Source organism: Mizuhopecten yessoensis, unplaced genomic scaffold, assembly GCF_002113885.1.
Source record: "Mizuhopecten yessoensis strain PY_sf001 unplaced genomic scaffold, ASM211388v2 scaffold2461, whole genome shotgun sequence".
NCBI lineage: Eukaryota > Metazoa > Mollusca > Bivalvia > Pectinida > Pectinidae > Mizuhopecten > Mizuhopecten yessoensis.
This window is the reverse complement of record NW_018404557.1, coordinates 601,816-625,134: the sequence shown is the minus strand read 5'-3', so window position 1 is coordinate 625,134 and position 23,319 is coordinate 601,816. Positions and strand designations below refer to the sequence as shown.

General features: G+C 35.4%; 2 protein-coding genes across 2 annotated transcripts in view; one reads left to right on the top strand and one right to left on the bottom strand.

Moving 5' to 3' along the window:
• Positions 1-23,319, bottom strand: part of LOC110446048 (notchless protein homolog 1-like) — a 104,654-nt gene that overhangs the window by 41,992 nt on the left and 39,343 nt on the right. Inside the window, exons 10-11 of the mRNA XM_021491005.1 lie at positions 1,831-1,877; positions 114-316 (exon numbers count right to left, since the gene is read on the bottom strand). Coding sequence (XP_021346680.1) covers positions 114-316; positions 1,831-1,877 — 250 coding nt within the window. The remainder of the gene's footprint in view (positions 1-113; positions 317-1,830; positions 1,878-23,319) is intronic.
• LOC110446049 lies at positions 9,370-21,408 on the top strand. The gene is made up of 2 exons (XM_021491006.1): positions 9,370-9,644; positions 19,196-21,408. The coding sequence occupies exon 2, from the start codon at positions 19,360-19,362 to the stop codon at positions 20,635-20,637; it is 1,278 nt and encodes a 425-aa protein (XP_021346681.1). The 5' UTR covers positions 9,370-9,644; positions 19,196-19,359; the 3' UTR covers positions 20,638-21,408.

Here is a 23,319-nt window from a genome sequence, read left to right as displayed (position 1 = left end):
TCAATCAGAAAAGTGAAAATAAATTTCGGCTATTGAAATAGGTTTGGAACTGAGAGTTCTTCCCCTTTAGACTGTCTGACAGAAAAGAAAAGGGAGCAGCAACATTGACCTACTTTCCAGTCCGGCCATCCCATAATTTTACAGATTTGTCGAAGGATGCGCTGGCAATAAGGCGAGTGTCCGGTGAGAACTGGACATCATTGATGAGTTGCTGGTGACCAGTCATACGTGCAATTGGTTTCTTATCCTCCTCGGGTTTCCATAGATACAGTGTGAAGTCATCCGAGCCCGATACAAGTCGCTCAGGTCCAGAGCCCTGTGGACAGAAAAAGCATACATAACACATGTATGGTGTGTCTAATTTAGAATTTATTACACAGAAAAATTTATGAAAGATAATCTTTTTATGCATTTTTGGAATCTTGTTTTTTACTTAAGAGTATTTCAGACATATATTGAATAGAAGATTTTTTGGAAGTCATTATAAAGTCACAAGACCTGTACTGATAAACTGAACACTATAGCTATTACACAGAAATAATCAGAAGGAGAGGAAACCATTACTACATGTTATTGACTCTTGTATCTGTAAAAAGGTCACAGGACCACAAATAACACCTGTCTGAGACTGGATAGGTGTTACAGTCTGAGACTGGATAGGTGTCTGTGCACAGTCTGAGACTGGATAGGTGTTACAGTCTGAGACTGGATAGGTGTTACAGTCTGAGGCTGGATAGGTGTAACAGTCTGAGGCTGGATAGGTGTAACAGTCTGAGACTGGATAGGTGTCACAGTCTGAGACTGGATAGGTGTTACAGTCTGAGGCTGGATAGGTGTAACAGTCGGAGACTGGATAGGTGTCACAGTCGGAGACTGGATAGGTGTCACAGTCTGAGACTGGATAGGTGTCACAGTCTGAGACTGGATAGGTGTTATCTGTGTTAAATAAATTACTTCAAAAAAGCCTCCCTTTCCTTACACCTAAAGTATCCTCCCTTTCCTTAAACCTAAAGTAGCCTCCCTTTCCTTATACCTAAAGTAGCCTCCCTTTCCTTACACCTAAAGTAGCCTCCCTTTCCTTACACCTAAAGTAGCCTCCCTTTCCTTATACCTAAAGTAGCCTCCCTTTCCTTATACCTAAAGTAGCCTCCCTTTCCTTACACCTAAAGTAGCCTCCCTTTCCTTATACCTAAAGTAGCCTCCCTTTCCTTATACCTAAAGTAGCCTCCCTTTCCTTACACCTAAAGTATCCTCCCTTTCCTTATACCTAAAGTAGCCTCCCTTTCCTTATACCTAAAGTAGCCTCCCTTTCCTTACACCTAAAGTAGCCTCCCTTTCCTTATACCTAAAGTAGCCTCCCTTTCCTTATACCTAAAGTATCCTCCCTTTCCTTATACCTAAAGTATCCTCCCTTTCCTTATACCTAAAGTAGCCTCCCTTTCCTTACACCTAAAGTAGCCTCCCTTTCCTTATACCTAAAGTAGCCTCCCTTTCCTTATACCTAAAGTATCCTCCCTTTCCTTATACCTAAAGTATCCTCCCTTTCCTTATACCTAAAGTATCCTCCCTTTCCTTATACCTAAAGTAGCCTCCCTTTCCTTATACCTAAAGTAGCCTCCCTTTCCTTATACCTAAAGTAGCCTCCCTTTCCTTATACCTAAAGTATCCTCCCTTTCCTTATACCTAAAGTATCCTCCCTTTCCTTATACCTAAAGTATCCTCCCTTTCCTTATACCTAAAGTAGCCTCCCTTTCCTTAAACCTAAAGTAGCCTCCCTTTCCTTACACCTAAAGTAGCCTCCCTTTCCTTATACCAGGTATGAATATTTACCTTTGCTGAGTCATATCTCTCCTTTGCCTTCTTTGCTAACAATTCATCTGCAATAAATAAAAAGAATAATTAGTGAAATTTGAAAACCATGCATGCCAAGATACATATCTGATATTCAAAATTACTGTATTTAATGTAATAAGAGAACAGCTAGGACACATGTGACTGACAAGTTGGGCCCTGTTTTAGATTTATCTCAGCCTTCTGTTGATTTCCCCCATTAATAAAGCAGTATACCATTTTGATAGATTGTGTTAGTGATAATATTTCATTGTCATGTTGGCCTACACAATAAGAACTGGAAGTAAGGGGGAGATATAAACAGATGATTCATTTTTGCAATGATAAGAGATTTAAGAACAGTTATTCTCCCTATAGGTGTTAACATACTTCTTGACCATTGATGTAACTTGCCATCTGTAATACTAATAACTTTGTTGAAATTTAGAGTAACCATGTCTTCTAAATTGACAGAGAAATCAATCCCAAGTAAGGAAAAATTTGGTTGTTCCCCATTTTAGTTTCCACCTGTGATGGTATACATCAGCACTAAATTGACAGAGAAATCAATCCCAAGTAAGGAAAAATTTGGTTGTTCCCCATTTTAGTTTCCACCTGTGATGGTATACATCAGCACTAAATTGACAGAGAAATCAATCCCAAGTAAGGAAAAATTTGGTTGTTCCCCATTTTAGTTTCCACCTGTGATGGTATACATCAGCACTAAATTGACAGAGAAATCAATCCCAAGTAAGGAAAAATTTGGTTGTTCCCCATTTTAGTTTCCACCTGTGATGGTATACATCAGCACTAAATTGACAGAGAAATCAATCCCAAGTAAGGAAAAATTTGGTTGTTCCCCATTTTAGTTTCCACCTGTGATGGTATACATCAGCACTAAATTGACAGAGAAATCAATCCCAAGTAAGGAAAAATTTGGTTGTTCCCCATTTTAGTTTCCACCTGTGATGGTATACATCAGCACTAAATTGTTTGCTACCTATTCATATAACACTTGTTTTTTCAGTATTTACTTTTAACACTGATATTTTTGCATATTTATCTAACATGTTTATAGCCTCTATGAATGAAGATTTTGTGCCATTTAAAATAAAGATGTGTCATCAGCGAACTGTGAAAGCCTGTGTTCTTTGTTATTTGTGTTTATGCCCTTAAAGGGGATAGGGTTATACATGTACTATTTCCAAAATTGAAATTATTTTTATACTTTTGTAAGAAAGTCCCATGACACAGAGTCGAAAGCTTTTTCAAAATCAACAAGAGGGATCTTGGCGCCCACCATTGTACCATCTTCATTAGTTCTTTGTCAGTTTGATCTTTTCTTTTCTTTCCTCTAATCTGTTTGATCGAGTCATGTTAACAGTAAATGCACCTTGAGGTAACTTTTGATCTAAACTTAAAACTGATGTGTATGAAAGCCAACCTTCAAAGTGAGTTTGTCACATATTTACTAGTACAGTACTTAATGTGAAAGAAATAGAATTGATCATTGCAATATGAGAAAGATCTATTTAGTTCTTCCTTTAGTCATTTTGTTTTTATGATAAGTCTCAAAATATAACATGCACAACGAGGGATCAAGAGGAAGTTATTCCTGAGAAATAGTACTAACAAACCTTCAATGTCAAAAATCGAAGATGGCTGTCAGTAGGCCATTTTGTTTAACTGATCAGTTTCAAAAGTAAACATGAACAATAAAGGATAGTGGGGAACCTGCATTGGCTGGCCCAAATTATTTTTTTTGAGCGAGTAAAATTTTTTAAGCACTGGCCCTAATGACATATTGGTGGCCCAAATAATTTTGGTGAAGAAATATTTCGACAGCATTTAACACAATGCTTCAGCACATTTAAATTACATTTAACATGACAATGTTTGTAATATGTAAAACAGAATAAAACATTATATTTTTAATTCTTCAACCCTAGTTAAAACCTGACATGATCCACAATACACAAAACTCGCACCTCAAAGAAGACACTCTGGCAGTATTTAAATAGAAAATCTGAAAAAAAAATCATCACATTTTCTAAATCACGGACAGTTCAATTCAACTCGAAGTAATGACAACTGAAAAATGAACTGCCCCCGAGTTAATGTGGAAGGCACTATTATTTCTTTTATTCATTAATTTTTCGACAGTCGCCCAAACTATTTTTGTTGGGCCAGTGACTACCTCACTTTTGACAACTTTTGGTCGCTCGAGCAAGACTTTAACCGCCATTGGCGAGCAGGCGACCGCCCATTTCAGGCACTGCTACACAAGGGAACAAGGGGAACCTACATATAAAATTTGAGAAAGATCCCTCTGGTACTTCTTCTTTCCGAAAAATAGCAATAACAAACTTTCACTATCAAAATCCAAGATGGCTGCCTGTCGGCCATGTTGTTCATCAGATCAGTCTCAAAAGTTGTACTGCACAGCTTAGGACCAAGGGGAACCTACATATAAAATTTGAGAAAGATCCCTCTGGAACTTCCTGAGAAATACCAATAACAAGAATTGTTTAAGGACGGATGGCGGACCACGGACACAGGGTGATTTGAATAGCCCACCATCATCTGATGGTGGGGGCTATTCAAATCCCCCTGCGTCCGTGGTCCGTCCGTAAATAATAAAAATAAGTTGTCCAGGAATATTATGTTGCTCTGGTTAGTTCATTATGTCATATATTAACCTTGTATTTTCCCCAATGTATCTCCCACCTGTTTGTGTTTTAGAAATTATATAGTCTAAAACTGATTTCAATCTATTTGCAATACATGCAGATGCTAATTTGTAAGTTATGTTCAGAAGAGTAATAGGTCTCCAATTCTTTAAATATTCCTTTTGGAAGACATATTATGACACCTTGTTTTTGTGTAATAGATAACTACCCATTTTTGTATTCTTCATTTAAAGATCTAATAATAAAATGTTTTAGATCTTGCCAACAAACAAACACAATCTGCAGTATAGCCGTATGATCCTGGTGAATTGTATGATCCTGGTGAATCGTATGATCCTGGTGATTTATTGTTTTTTGTGTTTTCAGTGCAAATAATAATTCTTTTTCTTTCAAATCACCTTAAATATTTACCATTTGACTATCATTAAGTATATTGAAATCATAATCCTTTAAAATTTCAATATCTTCAGTGTTTTCAGAGTGCTTTAAATAAAGATCTTTGTAAAACAGTTCTATCCCTTCCATTATTTCATTCTGTTTTGTGATAAGTTCACCATTATTTTTCTCAATTCTGTAAATAGTTTTATTTATATAGTTTTTTATTCTAGACTGCAGAAAAAATTACTTATCCGTTCTCCCTCCTCTATCCATTTTGCTTTTGATCTGATCATGTGTCCTTTTAAGTTTTCTTTTCTCATATTTTCTAGTTCATTTGTTTTATTTTCAAGTTCTAAAACAAGTGTGTCTACTAGTAATGTATTACTATTTTCAATTTGATCAATCTCCGCTTTTAGCTTACTTTCTAATCTATTTGTATTTTTTGTATATGATGTATAGTATACAGAAAGTCCCCATACCTCTATAAGCAAGGTTTCTAAAAAGAGTTGATCAATTATTTTCAAGTCTAGATTTATATCGGAAATATTATACAGGTTTTCATTGTGTGTTGGTGATGCCTATTGCTGTTTAATGTCATTAATAATAGCTTTACCTTGGCCACATATTGATTAGCATACAATAAACTATTGTTAAATTTCCATAATCCACTGCCTTTTTCAAAATCATGTATTTTAATTCTAAGGTCATCAATTGCAATAAGTGGTCTGTTCTGTATCCTGTCTGTATGCGTGTTTGTTCTACTCAATTCATGAGGTTATCAGATACAATTGTATAAGGAAAAAGTCAAGTCTAGCTTGTTTTAAAGGATTTCGTTTTCTCCATGTAAAGCGTTTATAATCTGGATGGTTTATTCTAAAGCAATCGACAGGGGTAAATTCTTCCATAAGATCTGCAACTTTATCTCTAGCTCTTGGATTATTATGTTTCTGTAGTTATGTGTGTCTATTGTAGACTTAGGACCAAGATTATAGTCACCACATATGATACATTCTGCATTAGTAAAATCTTTAATTGTGTTTCTTATATTTTCATAGCAATCTGGTTTATCATTATTTGGACCATAGATATTTACAAGCGTAATTCTACTTTTTTCAATTGTTATATCGACAGCTAGCATATTTCCTACACCGTCATCTTTTCTTATCATGAATTTCAAACTCAAAGTTATTGTTCATCCTAATACAAACTCCATGGGCATTTGATTGAAAAAAATTAAACAAACATTTAGACCCCCACTGTGTTTCTATAACTTTTTCTTATTTACTTGTAAAGTGTGTATCTTGAAGACAAATGATATTAAAGTTGGTGTAATGTGATTTAAGATAGTTCATCACATCTAGTCTTTTTTTCATACACAGGCCCTGACAGTTCACTGATGCTTTTCTTACTTTATTATCGACACATCATGTTTAGACTTTAATTGTACCTCAGCTGAGCACTCTATTAAAGTTCTATATATTCTACTAACAGATGTAAATGTGAAGAGATTGAAACTGTTGAGTAACACACAGGGGAAAGTAGTTGAGAGCACATATATAACACATAACAAATCAGACATAAAAATACACAAAGGTAAAGAGAAAAACCAGTATTCAGTATCAGCCTGCTACCCATATATGTCCCTTCGTTTATATATGAATTTGGACAGTTCTATGTTACATGTAATTAGTATAAATTTCAAAAGGTATTAGGTATTAAAATTAAATTAAAACAAAGTTGAAATAAACACACCATACGTTTATCATAAATTAAATATATCATTAATCTTAAAAAGATAAAATAACATACATTCATCCTCAGGACTATTAACTAGCATTTGATATGACTGGATGTTAGGTAAATCTCCAAGACTCTTAACTAGCATTTAATATGACTGGATGTTCGGTAAATCTTCCAAGACTCTTAACTAGCATGAATTTTGACTGGATGTCAGGTAAATCCTCAAGACTCTTTTACTAGAATTAACTTTGACTGGATGTTAGGTAAATCTTCCAAGACTCTTTACCAGCATGAATTTTGACTGGATGTCAGGTAAATCCTCAAGACTCTTAACTAGCATCAACTTTGACTGGATGTCAGGTAAATCCTCAAGACTCTTAACTAGTATTAACTTTGACTGGATGTTAGGTAAATCCTCAAGACTCTTTAACTAGTATTAACTTTGACTGGCCACCAGGTAAATCCCAAAGACTCTTAAACTAGCATCAACTTTGACTGGATGTCAGGTAAATCCTCAAGATTCTTAACTAGCATCAACTTTGACTGGATGTCAGGTAAATCCTCTAGACTCTTAACTAGAATTAACTTTGACTGGATGTTAGGTAAATCTTCCAGGACTCCTTATTAGCATGAATTTTGACTGGATGTCAGGTAAATCCTCAAGACTCTTTACTAGAATTAACTTTGACTGGATGTTAGGTAAATCTTCCAAGACTCTTTACCAGCATGAATTTTGACTGGATGTCAGGTAAATCCTCAAGACTCTTTACTAGAATTAACTTTGACTGGATGTTAGGTAAAGCTTCCAAGACTCTTTACTAGCATGAATTTTGACTGGATGTCAGGTAAATCCTCAAGACTCTTAACTAGCATCAACTTTGACTGGATGACAGGTAAATCCTCAAGACTCTTAACTAGTATTAACTTTAACTGGATGTTAGGTAAATCCTCAAGACTCTTTAACTTGTATTAACTTTGACTGGCCACCAGGTAAATCCCAAAGACTCTTAAACTATCATCAACTTTGACTGGATTTCAGGTAAATCCTCAAGATTCTTAACTAGCATCAACTTTGACTGGATGTCAGGTAAATCTTCTAGACTCTTAACTAGAATTAACTTTGACTGGATGTTAGGTAAATCTTCAAGACTCTTTATTGGAATTAACTTTGACTGGATGTTAGGTTAATCTTCCAAGACTCTTAACTAGCATGAATTTTGACTGGATGTCATGTAAGTCCTCAAGACTCTTTGCTAGAATTAACTTTGACTGGATGCTAGGTAAAGCTTCCAAAACTCTTAACTAGCATGAATTTTGACTGGATGTCAGGTAAATCCTCAAGACTCTTAACTAGCATCAACTTTGACTGGATGTCAGGTAAATCCTCAAGATTCTTTTCTAGAATAAAATTTGACTGGATGTCAGGTAAATCCTCAAGATTCTGAACTAGCATGAACTTTGACTAGATGTTAGGTAAATCCTCAAGACTCTTAACTAGCATTTAGTTTGACTTGATGTTAGGTAAATCTTCAAGACTATTAACTTGTATTAACTTTGACTGGCCACCAGGTAATTCCCTAAGACTCTTAACTAGCATTAACTTTGACTGGATGTTAGGTAAATCTTCAAGACTCTTAACAAGCATGAACTTTGACTGGATGTTAGGCAAATCTTCAAGACTCTTAACTAGCATTAACTTTGACTGGATGTTAGGTAAATCTTCAAGACTATTAACTTGTATTAACTTTGACTGGCCACCAGGTAATTCCCTAAGACTCTTATCTAGCATTAACTTTGACTGGATGTTAGGTAAATCTTCAAGGCTTTTAACTTGTATTAACTTTGACAGGATGTTAAGTTAATCTTCAAGACTCTTAACTAGTATTAACTTTGACTGGATGTTAGGTAATCCTCAAGACTCTTAACTAGCATTAAATTTGACTTGATGTTAAGTAAATCTTCAAGACTCTTAACTAGCATTAACTTTGACTGGATGTTAAGTAATCCTCAAGACTCTTAACTAGCAGTAACTTTGACTGGATGTTAGATAAATCCTCAAGACTTTTAACTAGTATTAACTTTGACTGGATGTTAGGTAAATCCTCAAGACTCTTAACTAGCATTAACTTTGATTAGATGATAGGTAAATCCTCAAGACTCTTAACAAGCATGAACTTTGACTGGATGTTAGGTAAATCTTCAAGACTCTTAACTAGCATTAACTTTGACTGGATGTTAGATAAACTTCAAGACTCTTAACTAGCATTAACTTAGACTGGATGTTAGGTAAATCCTCAAGACTCTTAACTAGCATTAACTTTGACTGGATGTTAGGTAAATCTTCAAGGCTTTTAACTAGTATTAACTTTGACAGGATGTTAGGTAAATCTTCACGACTATAACTAGTATTAACTTTGACAGCCCACCAGGTTGATCCTTGAGATTCTTTATTTAAATTAACTGGGGATAATGAGACAGAAACAAACATTCTGACAGGCAAAGCTTCACTCCTCCTCTGCAGAGTTACTGTACAGGAAAAAGTTTGTGAGTCAAAGATCAACATTTTTTAACTTATAATAAACCATTGACAGATATTGACAATATTCTACTAATTCTACATACAAAACTAATAGCAAAGTACTTATTTTTTCTTTTCCATACACAAGTTTCCTCTTTAACATACAAGTTGTCTTAATCATCAGTACACTGACACCTGAGTGCGTAGATAAGTGACCCCTGGGGCGAGGCCAGCTGTCTACCCCCTGGGGCTGCAGTAACACGGCAGTAGGACCGTTAGTCCTTAGCATGACCTTACAATATTGATCACATGACATCATTCACCACTCTAACGGCAGCACACAATATTAGTACTGCTGTTCCAAAGGAGATGCTATCACTGGGGAAACAGGCTTAACCCTGCAAGTCCTGGATCAGTCTTGAGGTTTGGACTACGGCACCCCTCCATGGACAGAACTGGAGTGAGGGAGAGGATCAGGAAGTTAGTTGGTGAGTTGTACACCTTTACACTGACCAGGAGATGACTTTCAGATACACTGTACTATAAGACCCAGTCAGTATACAAGGCCATTGTTCTAGTGAGGGGTTGTTGTGGCTATAGGGCTGTGTTTGTTTCCTGATTAATAGATTATAGCAGTAGCAACACAGTAAATCAACACTTGTATATTATTAAATATCAACCTTACACTGATTTACGCCTGTGGCTACAGACCAGTACAGGTTTTTATACTACCAGACTGATGCATGTACTGATGGAATGCCAGCCCTCCAGTCAACATGGATTCCAATTTTGACACACATATTGAGATCCATAATGTGCACAATGATGCTGGGTATGGCAGATGTGTATAGCTGTAGAAACATTAAATCTGTGTTTGTAACTAAAACATGGGGGGGGGGATAAATATCACATGGTAAGCTGCTACTTGGTTATCATGATAGGGTGTTGATGGAGGCCATGATAACCAGCTGACGGCTGAATAGTGTGAAGGGAAGGAGGGCTGAGGTAGGAGCATGTTTGGGTGATGGAGAGTGATATTCTGGTTATAGTGTTAACTATTTGTCCTTAAATAAGCTACAGAATGAGATGTCATTGGGGATTGACGGCTGAATGGTGTGGAGGGAGGGAGGGCTGAGGTAGGAGCATGTTTGGGTGATATGGAGTGATATTCTGGTCACTAGTGTTAACTATTTGTCCTTAAATAAGCTACAGAATGAGATGTCATTGGGGATTAACTACAGAAGGATCTTGCTGTATGTGTATGACTTATATATAATGTCCATCACAGACTTATCAGGTGATCTCAGCTTAGTACACTGATGTTTACTACAAACTAATGTGAGCTGATAGCCTGCAGGAGCAATGGACATCAAGGCTAATTCACAACAAGGCATCACAAACAATAGGAATCTGTCACATACAATAGTCTGTAGGGGAGCATATCCCATTAACCTTGTCAACAGACCGATAGTAACATAGAACTCGGACATCTTCATTTTCTAATTCAATTGGTAAGCTGGAATGTCAGCCAAGGCTTCAGGAGAGGTATTTTCTAATTAGTTCAAGGCTTTGTAATTGATCTTTTTTACTTCATTTGATTAAGATTAAACTTAATTGTCCTGAATATTACATTATAACTCACCATAGACAGGTTAAAATGAAAATTCTGGTCTCATTTAAAATATCTGTGAAATTCCAAATAGAATTCACATGATTAATATCCTATAGTCCTCTGTATTGAACAATGATACATTGATTCTCTTCTCCAAAACTGTAATCACAGCGTCCTATATAAAACCTCGGAATCAGAGACTGTATCGTAGAGTTCCTTGTGAAATTGATGAGTAGAAACAATGATAAATGGCAGCTATGGACCACAGTACCAACACGCTATAAATAATTGAAGAGAAAACATGGACAGTCTGCTGAAGGGCTTCCGGAAGTCCCATAACTCGAAAACGTAAAGGACCTGGATTTTTTTGTACAAACATTTTTTAGGGCGGAGACAGATCAAAGATCAGTCCAATACTTTTAATGAAATCTTTTGGTTCTATTTTTGGTTTCTGAAGAAAGGATTTGATGTCAGTTATGCACGTACATTTTAGCTAGCAGCTAGGCTGCAGTACAAAATACTGATCAATGTTTCTCCAGTAACTGCTTAGCTTTCATCACTCTCAGCATACTTCTGAAATTACTACAATGTGAAATAACCCCAAGCAATGTGGCATCGCAATATCTTAATTTACTTTCATGTTAACTCATTCACCCCTGAAGATACATTTGAACTCATTCCATTCAAAGGTTAATGGAATAGTCCATTATAAAATTTCAGGGGTGAAAGAGTTGATAGGAGAAACAAATTATCCAACTTGTGATGACCGAAAATGATCTACATTGTATATCCATTTGTGTGAGTTAAGTGTTGAGTATAATGTATAAGCTATCGTCCTTAATTATCACTCTCTGGATCTCCTCTATGACCATCATAGATATCATTCCACATAATGATAGATGTGTTTTATTTGGAGATATAGAGGCCTATGGACCTGAATTTCTCACCAAATCTTTACTTATATTATGCTATATATTGTTATATGTACATCAAAAGAATGAAATAACAAGAGGCCAAATCGCTCACCTGGTATTAATCTTACACTTGTAATCTTAAAAAATACAGCTACAGGCATAATACCAGTACTTGCTTCAAAAGAATATATTAAAAGATTTAAACATGTGACACATGTGACCTTGAAAGTCAAACAAGGACATTACATTGAAGAGACTTTATAGCCTTTCATACCAGCATGATTCTGGCCAAACATCATTACCCTGGACCTTTGGATTATTCAGAAGTTGTTTGAAGATTTCAACATATTTGACCCCTGTAAGCTTGAAATGGGTGAAGGTCATTTATTTCAACAAACTTGGTAACCCTTCATCCCAGCATGTTACTGGCCAAATATCATGACCCTGGTCCTTTTGGTTATAAAGAGGATAACATATTTGACCCCTATGGCCTTGAATATAATACAAGATTATTCATTTGAACATACTTGATAGCCATTCATGCCAGCATACTAATGGCCAAATATCAACACCCTAAGCATCTTGGTTATTCAGAATTTGTTAAAAAGGTATTAAACATATTCGACCCCTATAAACTTGAATATAGGTTAAGGTCATATATTCAAACAAACTTGGTGGCCCTTTATACCAGCATGTTACTGGCCAAATATCATAACTCTAGGCCTCTTGGTTATTTAGAAGAAGTTGGTTTAAAGGTTTCACCCCTGTGACCTTGAATATAAGTCAAGGTCATTCATTTGGACAAACTTGGTAGCCTTTCATCACAGAATGTCACTGACTAAATATCATCACCCTAGGCCTCTTGGTTATTCAGAAGAAGTTGTTTTGAAGGTTTTAAACATATTTGACCCCTGTGACCTTGAATGTACGTCAAGATCATTCATTTGAACAAACTTGGTGGACCTTCATCCCAGCATGCTACTGGCCAAATATCATCATCCTAGGTGGTTTGGTTACTGAGAAGAAGTTATTTAAATTAAAAAGTTGATGCCAGAGGGACAAACGACGGATGGCGCACCATGGCATAAGCTCACTTGCCCTTCGGACAGCTGAGCTAAAAACAAACTGAGAACAGATTTATATTTCACAACGAAAGTACTTAAATATGATATTAACTTCTTCCTGTGTTTGGGGCACAAATCCAATGTTGGCCATTGTTACACAATATTATATTTTCCAGTATACCAAATCACTGGGGTTTGAAACACAACACATGACATAAGTAGGTACACTTAGACTATGGCCACACAGGCGGAAGTCCTGGTCCTATCGTACAGATCTACTTATATATCATTAAAGTCATCTAGCTGCTCTCATGCTAAATAAACCTTTGAAATTACAAACAATCCTTAACAACTATACATACGATCTTAGCAACCTCAATATCAAGTAGATATCCTACAACTCAAATAGAAAGCAAGTGTCTTCAACTCATTCACCCCTGAAATTTCATAATGAACTATTCCAACCTTAGAATTGGAAGAGTTCAAATGCGTTTTCAGGGGTAAATGAGTTAATACCATTTAACAATGAGGAATTTGTCAAATACAACAGAATATCTTCATGAAACAATCAAACTTTGATGGACAAAATGACACTGGATATCTGTATCTATTGTGTTTTGGATCTTATTGGCTTTAATCACACTGTCTGACCTGTAATGGTACATTGTCTAAGTCAGTACCAGAATCACACTGTCTGACCTGTAATGGTACATTGTCTAAGTCAGTACCAGAATCACACTGTCTGACCTGTAATGGTACATTGTCTAAGTCAGTACCAGAATCACACTGTCTGACCTGTAATGGTACATTGTCTAAGTCAGTACCAGAATCACACTGTCTGACCTGTAATGGTACATTGTCTAAGTCAGTACCAGAATCACACTGTCTGACCTGTAATGGTACATTGTCTAAGTCAGTACCAGAATCACACTGTCTGACCTGTAATGGTACATTGTCTAAGTCAGTACCAGAATCACACTGTCTGACCTGTAATGGTACATTGTCTAAGTCAGTACCAGAATCACACTGTCTGACCTGTAATGGTACATTGTCTAAGTCAGTACCAGAATCACACTGTCTGACCTGTAATGGTACATTGTCTAAGTCAGTACCAGAATCACACTGTCTGACCTGTAATGGTACATTGTCTAAGTCAGTACCAGAATCACACTGTCTGACCTGTAATGGTACATTGTCTAAGTCAGTACCAGAATCACACTGTCTGACCTGTAATGGTACATTGTCTAAGTCAGTACCAGAATCACACTGTCTGACCTGTAATGGTACATTGTCTAAGTCAGTACCAGAATCACACTGTCTGACCTGTAATGGTACATTGTCTAAGTCAGTACCAGAATCACACTGTCTGACCTGTAATGGTACATTGTCTAAGTCAGTACCAGAATCACACTGTCTGACCTGTAATGGTACATTGTCTAAGTCAGTACCAGAATCACACTGTCTGACCTGTAATGGTACATTGTCTAAGTCAGTACCAGAATCACACTGTCTGACCTGTAATGGTACATTGTCTAAGTCAGTACCAGAATCACACTGTCTGACCTGTAATGGTACATTGTCTAAGTCAGTACCAGAATCACACTGTCTGACCTGTAATGGTACATTGTCTAAGTCAGTACCAGAATCACACTGTCTGACCTGTAATGGTACATTGTCTAAGTCAGTACCAGAATCACACTGTCTGACCTGTAATGGTACATTGTCTAAGTCAGTACCAGAATCACACTGTCTGACCTGTAATGGTACATTGTCTAAGTCAGTACCAGAATCACACTGTCTGACCTGTAATGGTACATTGTCTAAGTCAGTACCAGAATCACACTGTCTGACCTGTAATGGTACATTGTCTAAGTCAGTACCAGAATCACACTGTCTGACCTGTAATGGTACATTGTCTAAGTCAGTACCAGAATCACACTGTCTGACCTGTAATGGTACATTGTCTAAGTCAGTACCAGAATCACACTGTCTGACCTGTAATGGTACATTGTCTAAGTCAGTACCAGAATCACACTGTCTGACCTGTAATGGTACATTGTCTAAGTCAGTACCAGAATCACACTGTCTGACCTGTAATGGTACATTGTCTAAGTCAGTACCAGAATCACACTGTCTGACCTGTAATGGTACATTGTCTAAGTCAGTACCAGAATCACACTGTCTGACCTGTAATGGTACATTGTCTAAGTCAGTACCAGAATCACACTGTCTGACCTGTAATGGTACATTGTCTAAGTCAGTACCAGAATCACACTGTCTGACCTGTAATGGTACATTGTCTAAGTCAGTACCAGAATCACACTGTCTGACCTGTAATGGTACATTGTCTAAGTCAGTACCAGAATCACACTGTCTGACCTGTAATGGTACATTGTCTAAGTCAGTACCAGACTTACACATAGTAATGGAATTGAACTTTCAAGAGTTATTCCCCCTGGTAAGTACACCTTTAGATCAATTGTCAATTCGTCATATCACCAAATGCCTGCCCAAGCATATGTCAAACTACATAGAGCAATTTATAGTTGGGATATTCCAGAGCCTATAGATACAGAAAAAAATACATTGTAATGACAAAACGTGGATGTGGCGTTATTAAAGAGTATGATATTTAGAAACGAAATTAGTGTCATATATCAATAAACCATTATGTAATGATGCCACATACACTTCTCTAGTTGACCTTATCTTATCAAAAAAAAGTAGATCTTATCTTTGTGTGAAACACTGAGATTGGCTATAGCTCACCTATAGCCCTCCCAGCATCCGTGTTGGAGCCCTACTTTAGGATAAATTGTTTTATTTAAGGAGCCTTTTTTTGTTCAGTGTTGGATCACCACAGTCCATAGGCTGTTGACTATTATAAGGCTAAGGCATTAATATAGAGTGTAAGCAATGTGCTGAACCATTATTCATATTCTGTAGGCCAAAGGGGCTGATCGACTTAAAATTAGTTTTTTAATGATCAGCCATCACCAATATTTAAATAAATATGTAACTCAAGCCTATGAGTACATCTGTATAAACTTATATGAATTTAAAAGCTCAGCTATTGTAATACAATATTGTATTATTCCGACTATGACTTCACTGTCTGAGTTTCCTATATATTGTATGGTTACCTACATTGTACAACAACAAAATAACAATACCTTGCCATATTAAGGTACATGTATTTCTATTGATATTTTAATAACTGGTTCACCTGTTGTCATGCAGTATAAAGTGCCGGGCAGAGTGCTGTGCTGGGTGCCTTCAGCATAGTATTTCAGTGAGATAGCACTATAAAATAGTACTATTAATGATGTATTGCGTTGTGTTTTAAACCCCAGTGATAAAGTCACACTGTCACAAGGAGGCAAATACACCAACATACCCTGCTTTCTGCACAAATACACACAAGCACACATACACAACACACATGGAGTCGCGTTCTTTAATGACCTTAGCTGTTGATAGGACATATAAACAAAATAAAACCTAACCAACCCAAAACCAATCTAAACCAATTATGTAACCAATAGCCGAGCTATGGTGTTTTCAAACAGCTCCTGATTTAGTTGTGCGGGTCCTAAATTAGTCGTGACAATACTCTTACTTACAAACATAAATAGAATATGAGTAACAACATCCTATTACCATCTTCTAGGAATTTCTGTGTTCAATAAAAATCAATGGGAACTCCGTTACTATTTATAGTCACTGGCTACAGATACAGATGCTACACAGAGAAGCACACCAAACACTGCTGATGGTTTTAAAACACATGCCTTTCTTACACACAGACTTTAAAGCACCCCTTAATCTGTGATAGGACTATCTTGATACTTCAGAAGATGTACAGTTTATCAGAGGAGGAGTGCTATGAAATAGTCCTATCATGTGGAGCCTTCTACATGTATCTGTATATTTAATAGTGTTTAAAGTTAAATCATTATGTAACAACATTGAACACAGTGTTATTCTCTACAGAGTTAAAGGACACAGAATTCATTACTGAAGGTCAACAGGTCAATCACTATAGTATCACTCAATAGTCAATTATTGTATCATTTATTGGTATCACTCTTTATAGTTAATTATTGTATCATTTATTGGTATCACTCTTTATAGTCAATTATTGTATCATTCATTGTTATCACTCTTTATAGTCAACTATTGTATCACTCATTAGTATCACTCTTGATAGTCAATTATTGTATCATTCATTGGTATCACTCTTTATAGTCAATTATTGTATCACTCATTAGTATCACTCTTTATAGTCAATTATTTTATCATTTATTGGTATCACTCTTTATAGTCAATTATTGTATTATTCATTAGTATCACTCTTTATAGTCAATTATTGTATCATTCATTGGTATCACTCTTTATAATACAATAATTGACTATAAAGAGCGATACCAATGAATGATACAATTATTAACTATAAAGAGTGATACCAATTATTTTATCATTTATTGGAATCACTCTTTATAGTCAATTCTTTTATCATTTATTGGTATCGCTCTTTATAGTCAATTATTTTATCATTTATTGGAATCACTCTTTATAGGTCAATTATTTTATCCTTCATTGGTATCACTCTTTATAGTTAATAATTGTATCATTCATTGGTATTACTCTTTATAGTTAATTATTGTATCATTCACTGGTATCACTCTTTATAGTTAACTATTGTATCATTCATTGGTATCATTCATTGGTATCAGTCTTTATAGTCAATTATTGTATCCTTCCTTGGTATCACTCTTTATAGTGAATTATTGTATCATTCATTAGTATCACTCTTTATAGTTGATTATTGTATCATTCATTGGTATTACACTCATTAGTATCACTCTTTATAGTTAATAATTGTATCATTCATTGGTATTACACTCATTAGTATCACTCTTTATAGTCAACTATTGTATCACTCATTAGTATCACTCTTTATAGTTAATAATTGTATCATTCATTGGTATTACTCTTTATAGTCAATTATCCCCCTATTCATTAGTATCACTCTTTATAGTTAATAATTGTATCATTCATTGGTATCACCTTTTATAGTCAATTATTGTATTATTCATTAGTATCACTCTTTATAGTTGATTATTGTATCATTCATTGGTATTACACTCATTAGTATCACTCTTTATAGTTAACTATTGTATCATTCATTGGTATTACTCTTTATAGTTAATTATTGTATCATTCACTGGTATCACTCTTTATAGTTGATTATTGTATCATTCATTGGTATTACTCTTTATAGTTAATTATGGTATCATTCATTGGTATCACCTTTTATAGTCAATTATTGTATCATTCATTGGTATCATTCATTGGTATCATTCTTTATAGGTCAATTATTGTATCATGCATTGGTATGACTCTTGATAGGTCAATTATTGTATCATGCATTGGTATGACTCTTGATAGGTCAATTATTGTATCATGCATTGGTATGACTCTTGATAGGTCAATTATTGTATCATTCACTGGTATCACTCTTTATAGTTAATAATTGTATCATTCATTGGTATCACCTTTTATAGTCAATTATTGTATCACTCATTGGTATCACTCTTTATAGTTAATAATTGTATCATTCATTGGTATTACTCTTTATAGTTAATTATGGTATCATTCATTGGTATCATTCATTGGTATCAGTCTTTATAGTCAATTATTGTATCAGTCGTTGGTATCACTCTTTATAGGTCAAATATTGTATCATTCATTAGTATTATCTTTAAAGTTAATTATTGTATCATTCATCGGTATCACTCTTTATAGTCCATTATTGTATCATTCATTGGTATCAGTCATTTGTATCACCTTTTATAGTCAATTATTGTATTATAAAGAGTGATACCAATAAATGATAAAAGAATTGACTATAAAGAGTGATACCAATTATTTTATCATTTATTGGAATCACTCTTTATAGGTCAAATATTGTATCATTCATTAGTATTATCTTTAAAGTTAATTATTGTATCATTCTTTGGTATCACTCTTTATAGTCAATTATTGTATCATTCATTAGTATTATCTTTATAGTTAATTATTGTATCATTCATTAGTATCACTCTTTATAGTCAATTATTGTATCATTCATTGGTATCACTCTTTATAGTCAATTATTGTATCATTCATTGGTATCACTCTTTATAGTCAATTATTGTATCATTCATTGGTATCACTCTTTATAGTGAATTATTGTATCATTCATTAGTATCACTCTTTATAGTGAATTATTGTATCATTCATTAGTATCACTCTTTATAGGTCAATTATTGTATTGATTATTGAGTTTTCCTTAGAATGTTACAATTGTGATTTTCAATACAATTCCAATAAGGGAGGCCATATCGCCATCACCTGTAGATAATAGTGTATTTTTTTATAAAACAACCCGTTTTTTTCTGTTGCAGATGAAGCTGCCATGTAAAGATATCAACATTTGATACCCACAAGGCTATACGATTCTACTGGAGCACATTGACTTGTGGATAGTGTACGTTACAGCACAGTATTCGTGTGGCGTGTGTCAACATTACATCATTCTTGGGAATATAAGAGCTGTCAAAAAAACAAAATGGAGTGTTCCTACATTTTACGTTTGATAGCCTTCACCACATCTTTAATTGTGGACTCAATTGATATGATCAGTGACTGGCTACTGTACCATGACGTTGTTGAGGCAAAGGAAGGCTTGGTTTTTGGCCACTTTGAAAATGGCCTGACTACAGCACTGCTAGCCTTCTCTATCATTGGTTCATGTTTGTTTCTGTTTGAAATCATCACTTTGGCCTTTAATCTGACACGTGATGACCTTCCCACACTCCTTTTGGACACGGCTGCTTTGCTCGTAATCTGGGTGGAAGATGTCCCTCAAATCGTCATCAATGTTGTCATAGTTGCATGCCGAGATCAACCAATCAGTGTGGTTCAGATCATAAAGGCCAGTATCTGTATGTTTGGAGCACTGATAAAGCTTGTGATAGCAATAGTTCGTTACTGGTACTGGAGACGGAAGGAGGAGAAGATCGGCTCTAAGGAAAATCAGCGTATCAACAAATGGGTGAGAATCATCACCTTTCCAGGTATCCTTTTGATAATGCTTGGATCCATCATGGTGTTTTCCTTCACACAGCTCACTTGGGACAATGCAGATGGCAGCCTCAAGTTCCAGAATCCTCGCCGACTTCTGGACGGTGAATATAACACAGACAAATACTTTGACCAGGTTGGTGTGTATGCTAACTTGGCATCCAAAGATGGTGGACCAAACGTCGCCATGGCGACAGATGAATGGATCAGATTGGTGGACATTCATGACTTTGGGGAAAGGAAAAATACCATTGTCACTCATGTTACATTTGGTGTAGGGGCTAGCAAGTTTCTCTCAATACAAAAACCACCAGGATCCCTAGCAACAGCAAACTTCTCAGAATGCTACTTCAAAAATGGTGCATTTTGGGTCTTACAGACTTCGCTTGATAGATGTTCGATCCAGAACCAACGAACAGTGTCTGCGGTGATAGAGCTGAGATTTGTTGAACCTGAGGGTCATTTGCTACTGGGAGACATAGAGTACAACTCAGACGTTTACCTGGATAATAACTGTAACAGTGTAATTATCCCCACCACACAACCACCACGCCTCTCCCTACGCTACTTCAAATCGAGACTGGCCATCTCGTCTGGAGTCCACCACTTAGTGGCGCCGGTATCAGTGACAGAAAGCAAGTTTTACTCGAAGTTACACCTACAGCCCATCACTGAAATATGGAAGACAGGTTTCCTCGGCTGTAGATTCACAGGAAAGTCACAACCTACACATAACACTGACCTGCCTGTACCCTGTCTATAATGTATCTATGTAGTACCTATAGTGCTAAAAAAACTATCTTTATGGACAAGTCTCCTTCAGACATCAGTACATGTACCTAAGTAATTTGATTACAGTCCAGTTAAAGATGTGTATAGACTCTCCTCTCCTCTAGAGATTATTGGTTCAAACAATAGGCTTTATACTGTAATTTCCACAGAAGTATTTCTTTATAACCGTTCATCTGGTAAAACCTGTATATGTTCATCTGGTAAAACCTTTATTTATAACTACTTTATTAATTAGCCTTCTGTATATGTTCATCTGGGGCCTGTTCGTTTATGTGGAACAACCGGTTTGTCCGTTTTTAAAATCCTGGGGGACCTGTTAATGTTTATGCAGGCCTTGAAAGGCTTGCCTGAAAGCAGCATCAGATTACTACAACTGTAGGTCCAACCTTATTTAATAAACAAACAAATGTGGTCTGACCAGTTCAACCGTTTTAACGAAAACATCCCTGGTAAAACTTGTATTTATAACTACTTTAGCCTTCTCTTTATGTTCATCTGGTGAAACCTGTATTTATAACTACTTTAGCCTTCTGTATTAATGTTGTAAGAGTATTCATGTCTATATGTACAAACAGTTTTTTATATAATGAGTCAAATAGAAGGGACCACATAGTTGATCTACAAAGCTGAAGATAAGTTCTGAAAAGACCTTAGTACATTTGTATTTAAATGACATTTGTCATTATTCACTATTTTTTTATGTTTGATAGAAATATCATTCAGTTGTCAGTACTGCTTTATATTCTGATGAAANATAAAGTACAGTTTAGTTGTATGTATTCCAGTTCTGTACAGCTGGGAGATAAAGTACAGTTTAGTTATATGTATNGGGGCCTGTTCGTTTATGTGGAACAACCGGTTTGTCCGTTTTTAAAATCCTGGGGGACCTGTTAATGTTTATGCAGGCCTTGAAAGGCTTGCCTGAAAGCAGCATCAGATTACTACAACTGTAGGTCCAACCTTATTTAATAAACAAACAAATGTGGTCTGACCAGTTCAACCGTTTTAACGAAAACATCCCTGGTAAAACTTGTATTTATAACTACTTTAGCCTTCTCTTTATGTTCATCTGGTGAAACCTGTATTTATAACTACTTTAGCCTTCTGTATTAATGTTGTAAGAGTATTCATGTCTATATGTACAAACAGTTTTTTATATAATGAGTCAAATAGAAGGGACCACATAGTTGATCTACAAAGCTGAAGATAAGTTCTGAAAAGACCTTAGTACATTTGTATTTAAATGACATTTGTCATTATTCACTATTTTTTTATGTTTGATAGAAATATCATTCAGTTGTCAGTACTGCTTTATATTCTGATGAAAGTACTAGTGTCAGGTTACAAGTTGTATCTGTATATATACAGTATTATAATAATAATAATTTGAAGTTCTTATATCTCGCTTTATCACAACCTAGTTTGTAGGTCGTCTCAAAGCGGTTCAGCGGTGTACCCCTTTTACACTTCTCAAAAACGTACCACCCATCCTCTGGGTTTATCCCATGTTAACAAACAGTATTTCCTGTTTTCTTAAATTAATTCAAACTTTGTTTTACTGAACAAATGAAGATTTTAAAATTAATTATATGTTTACTTTTCTACAATAAACCCATTTTAGAGATGTGCTATGATCTAGTGGGGTTACATTATACATTGTCCGTACTGTAGGAAAACAGGATTCTTTAATTGATACTCCGAGAGTAATTATGTTTCACAACGGTGAAGCCCGAGTTCAACCAGATTAATTGAGGAGAAACAAAGACTCGTGATTCTCTGCTGCATGGGCAATGAATATTTTATTATGCCGGAAAATAACGGAGATATGATCAGGGAAACTTGAGTGTGTGAGGGCAACATGACGTTTTATTGCCCAATCATGTGACTGGTATCAGCCAATCAGACATGCTGTTATAAAGATGAAGTATAATAATATGTTTAAATACTAACCCCAGGTTTTATTTTAATGTAAGTATATGTAAGTATAAGTCATACAGTTCTAAAGGTAGAAATACTGAAATTTCATTACAAATCTTTTCATAAAAAGACATCTGATTGTTAATTGAATCTATCATTTCCAAATAATATCTAAAAGTTTTTTTGGTTTTTTTTAAATGTTTGGTACAGATATTGTTGTTGTTATCTTTTGTGTTGTTTTACTGATGGATGTAAGCACATTTTGTTAGAATTTTTTTTACATGTAACTGTTTTATTAAAAGTTATTATACAACTGTACATATAACTGTTTTATTAAAAGATGAACACCAATTTTGAATTAAAAACTATTTTTAACCAGTCTGGACAATATTAACTGTTCTATAGAAGAATACAGAGCAGCATGTACTACTAGTCATCCAGGAGTTTTTACAGAAATACTATTAGAGTCTATGACAATGATGTAGTTATGTGTGATATTTCTACCCTTGGGTGTAGTATAAGGGTCAGGACCCAGGAATTCTACACCTGAAGGTAAACTACCATCTACATAATGATAGACTCTTTTCCTCCTTCCTTTCACCAGAAATTTTGGGTAAATATGACATCATTCATACCAATACACAATACGACACTATATACATGTATAGCAAAATTTCTAGATAATATGCACAAAAACTAAGATCATATTTGGAACAATCAGAAAAACGTATGGTAA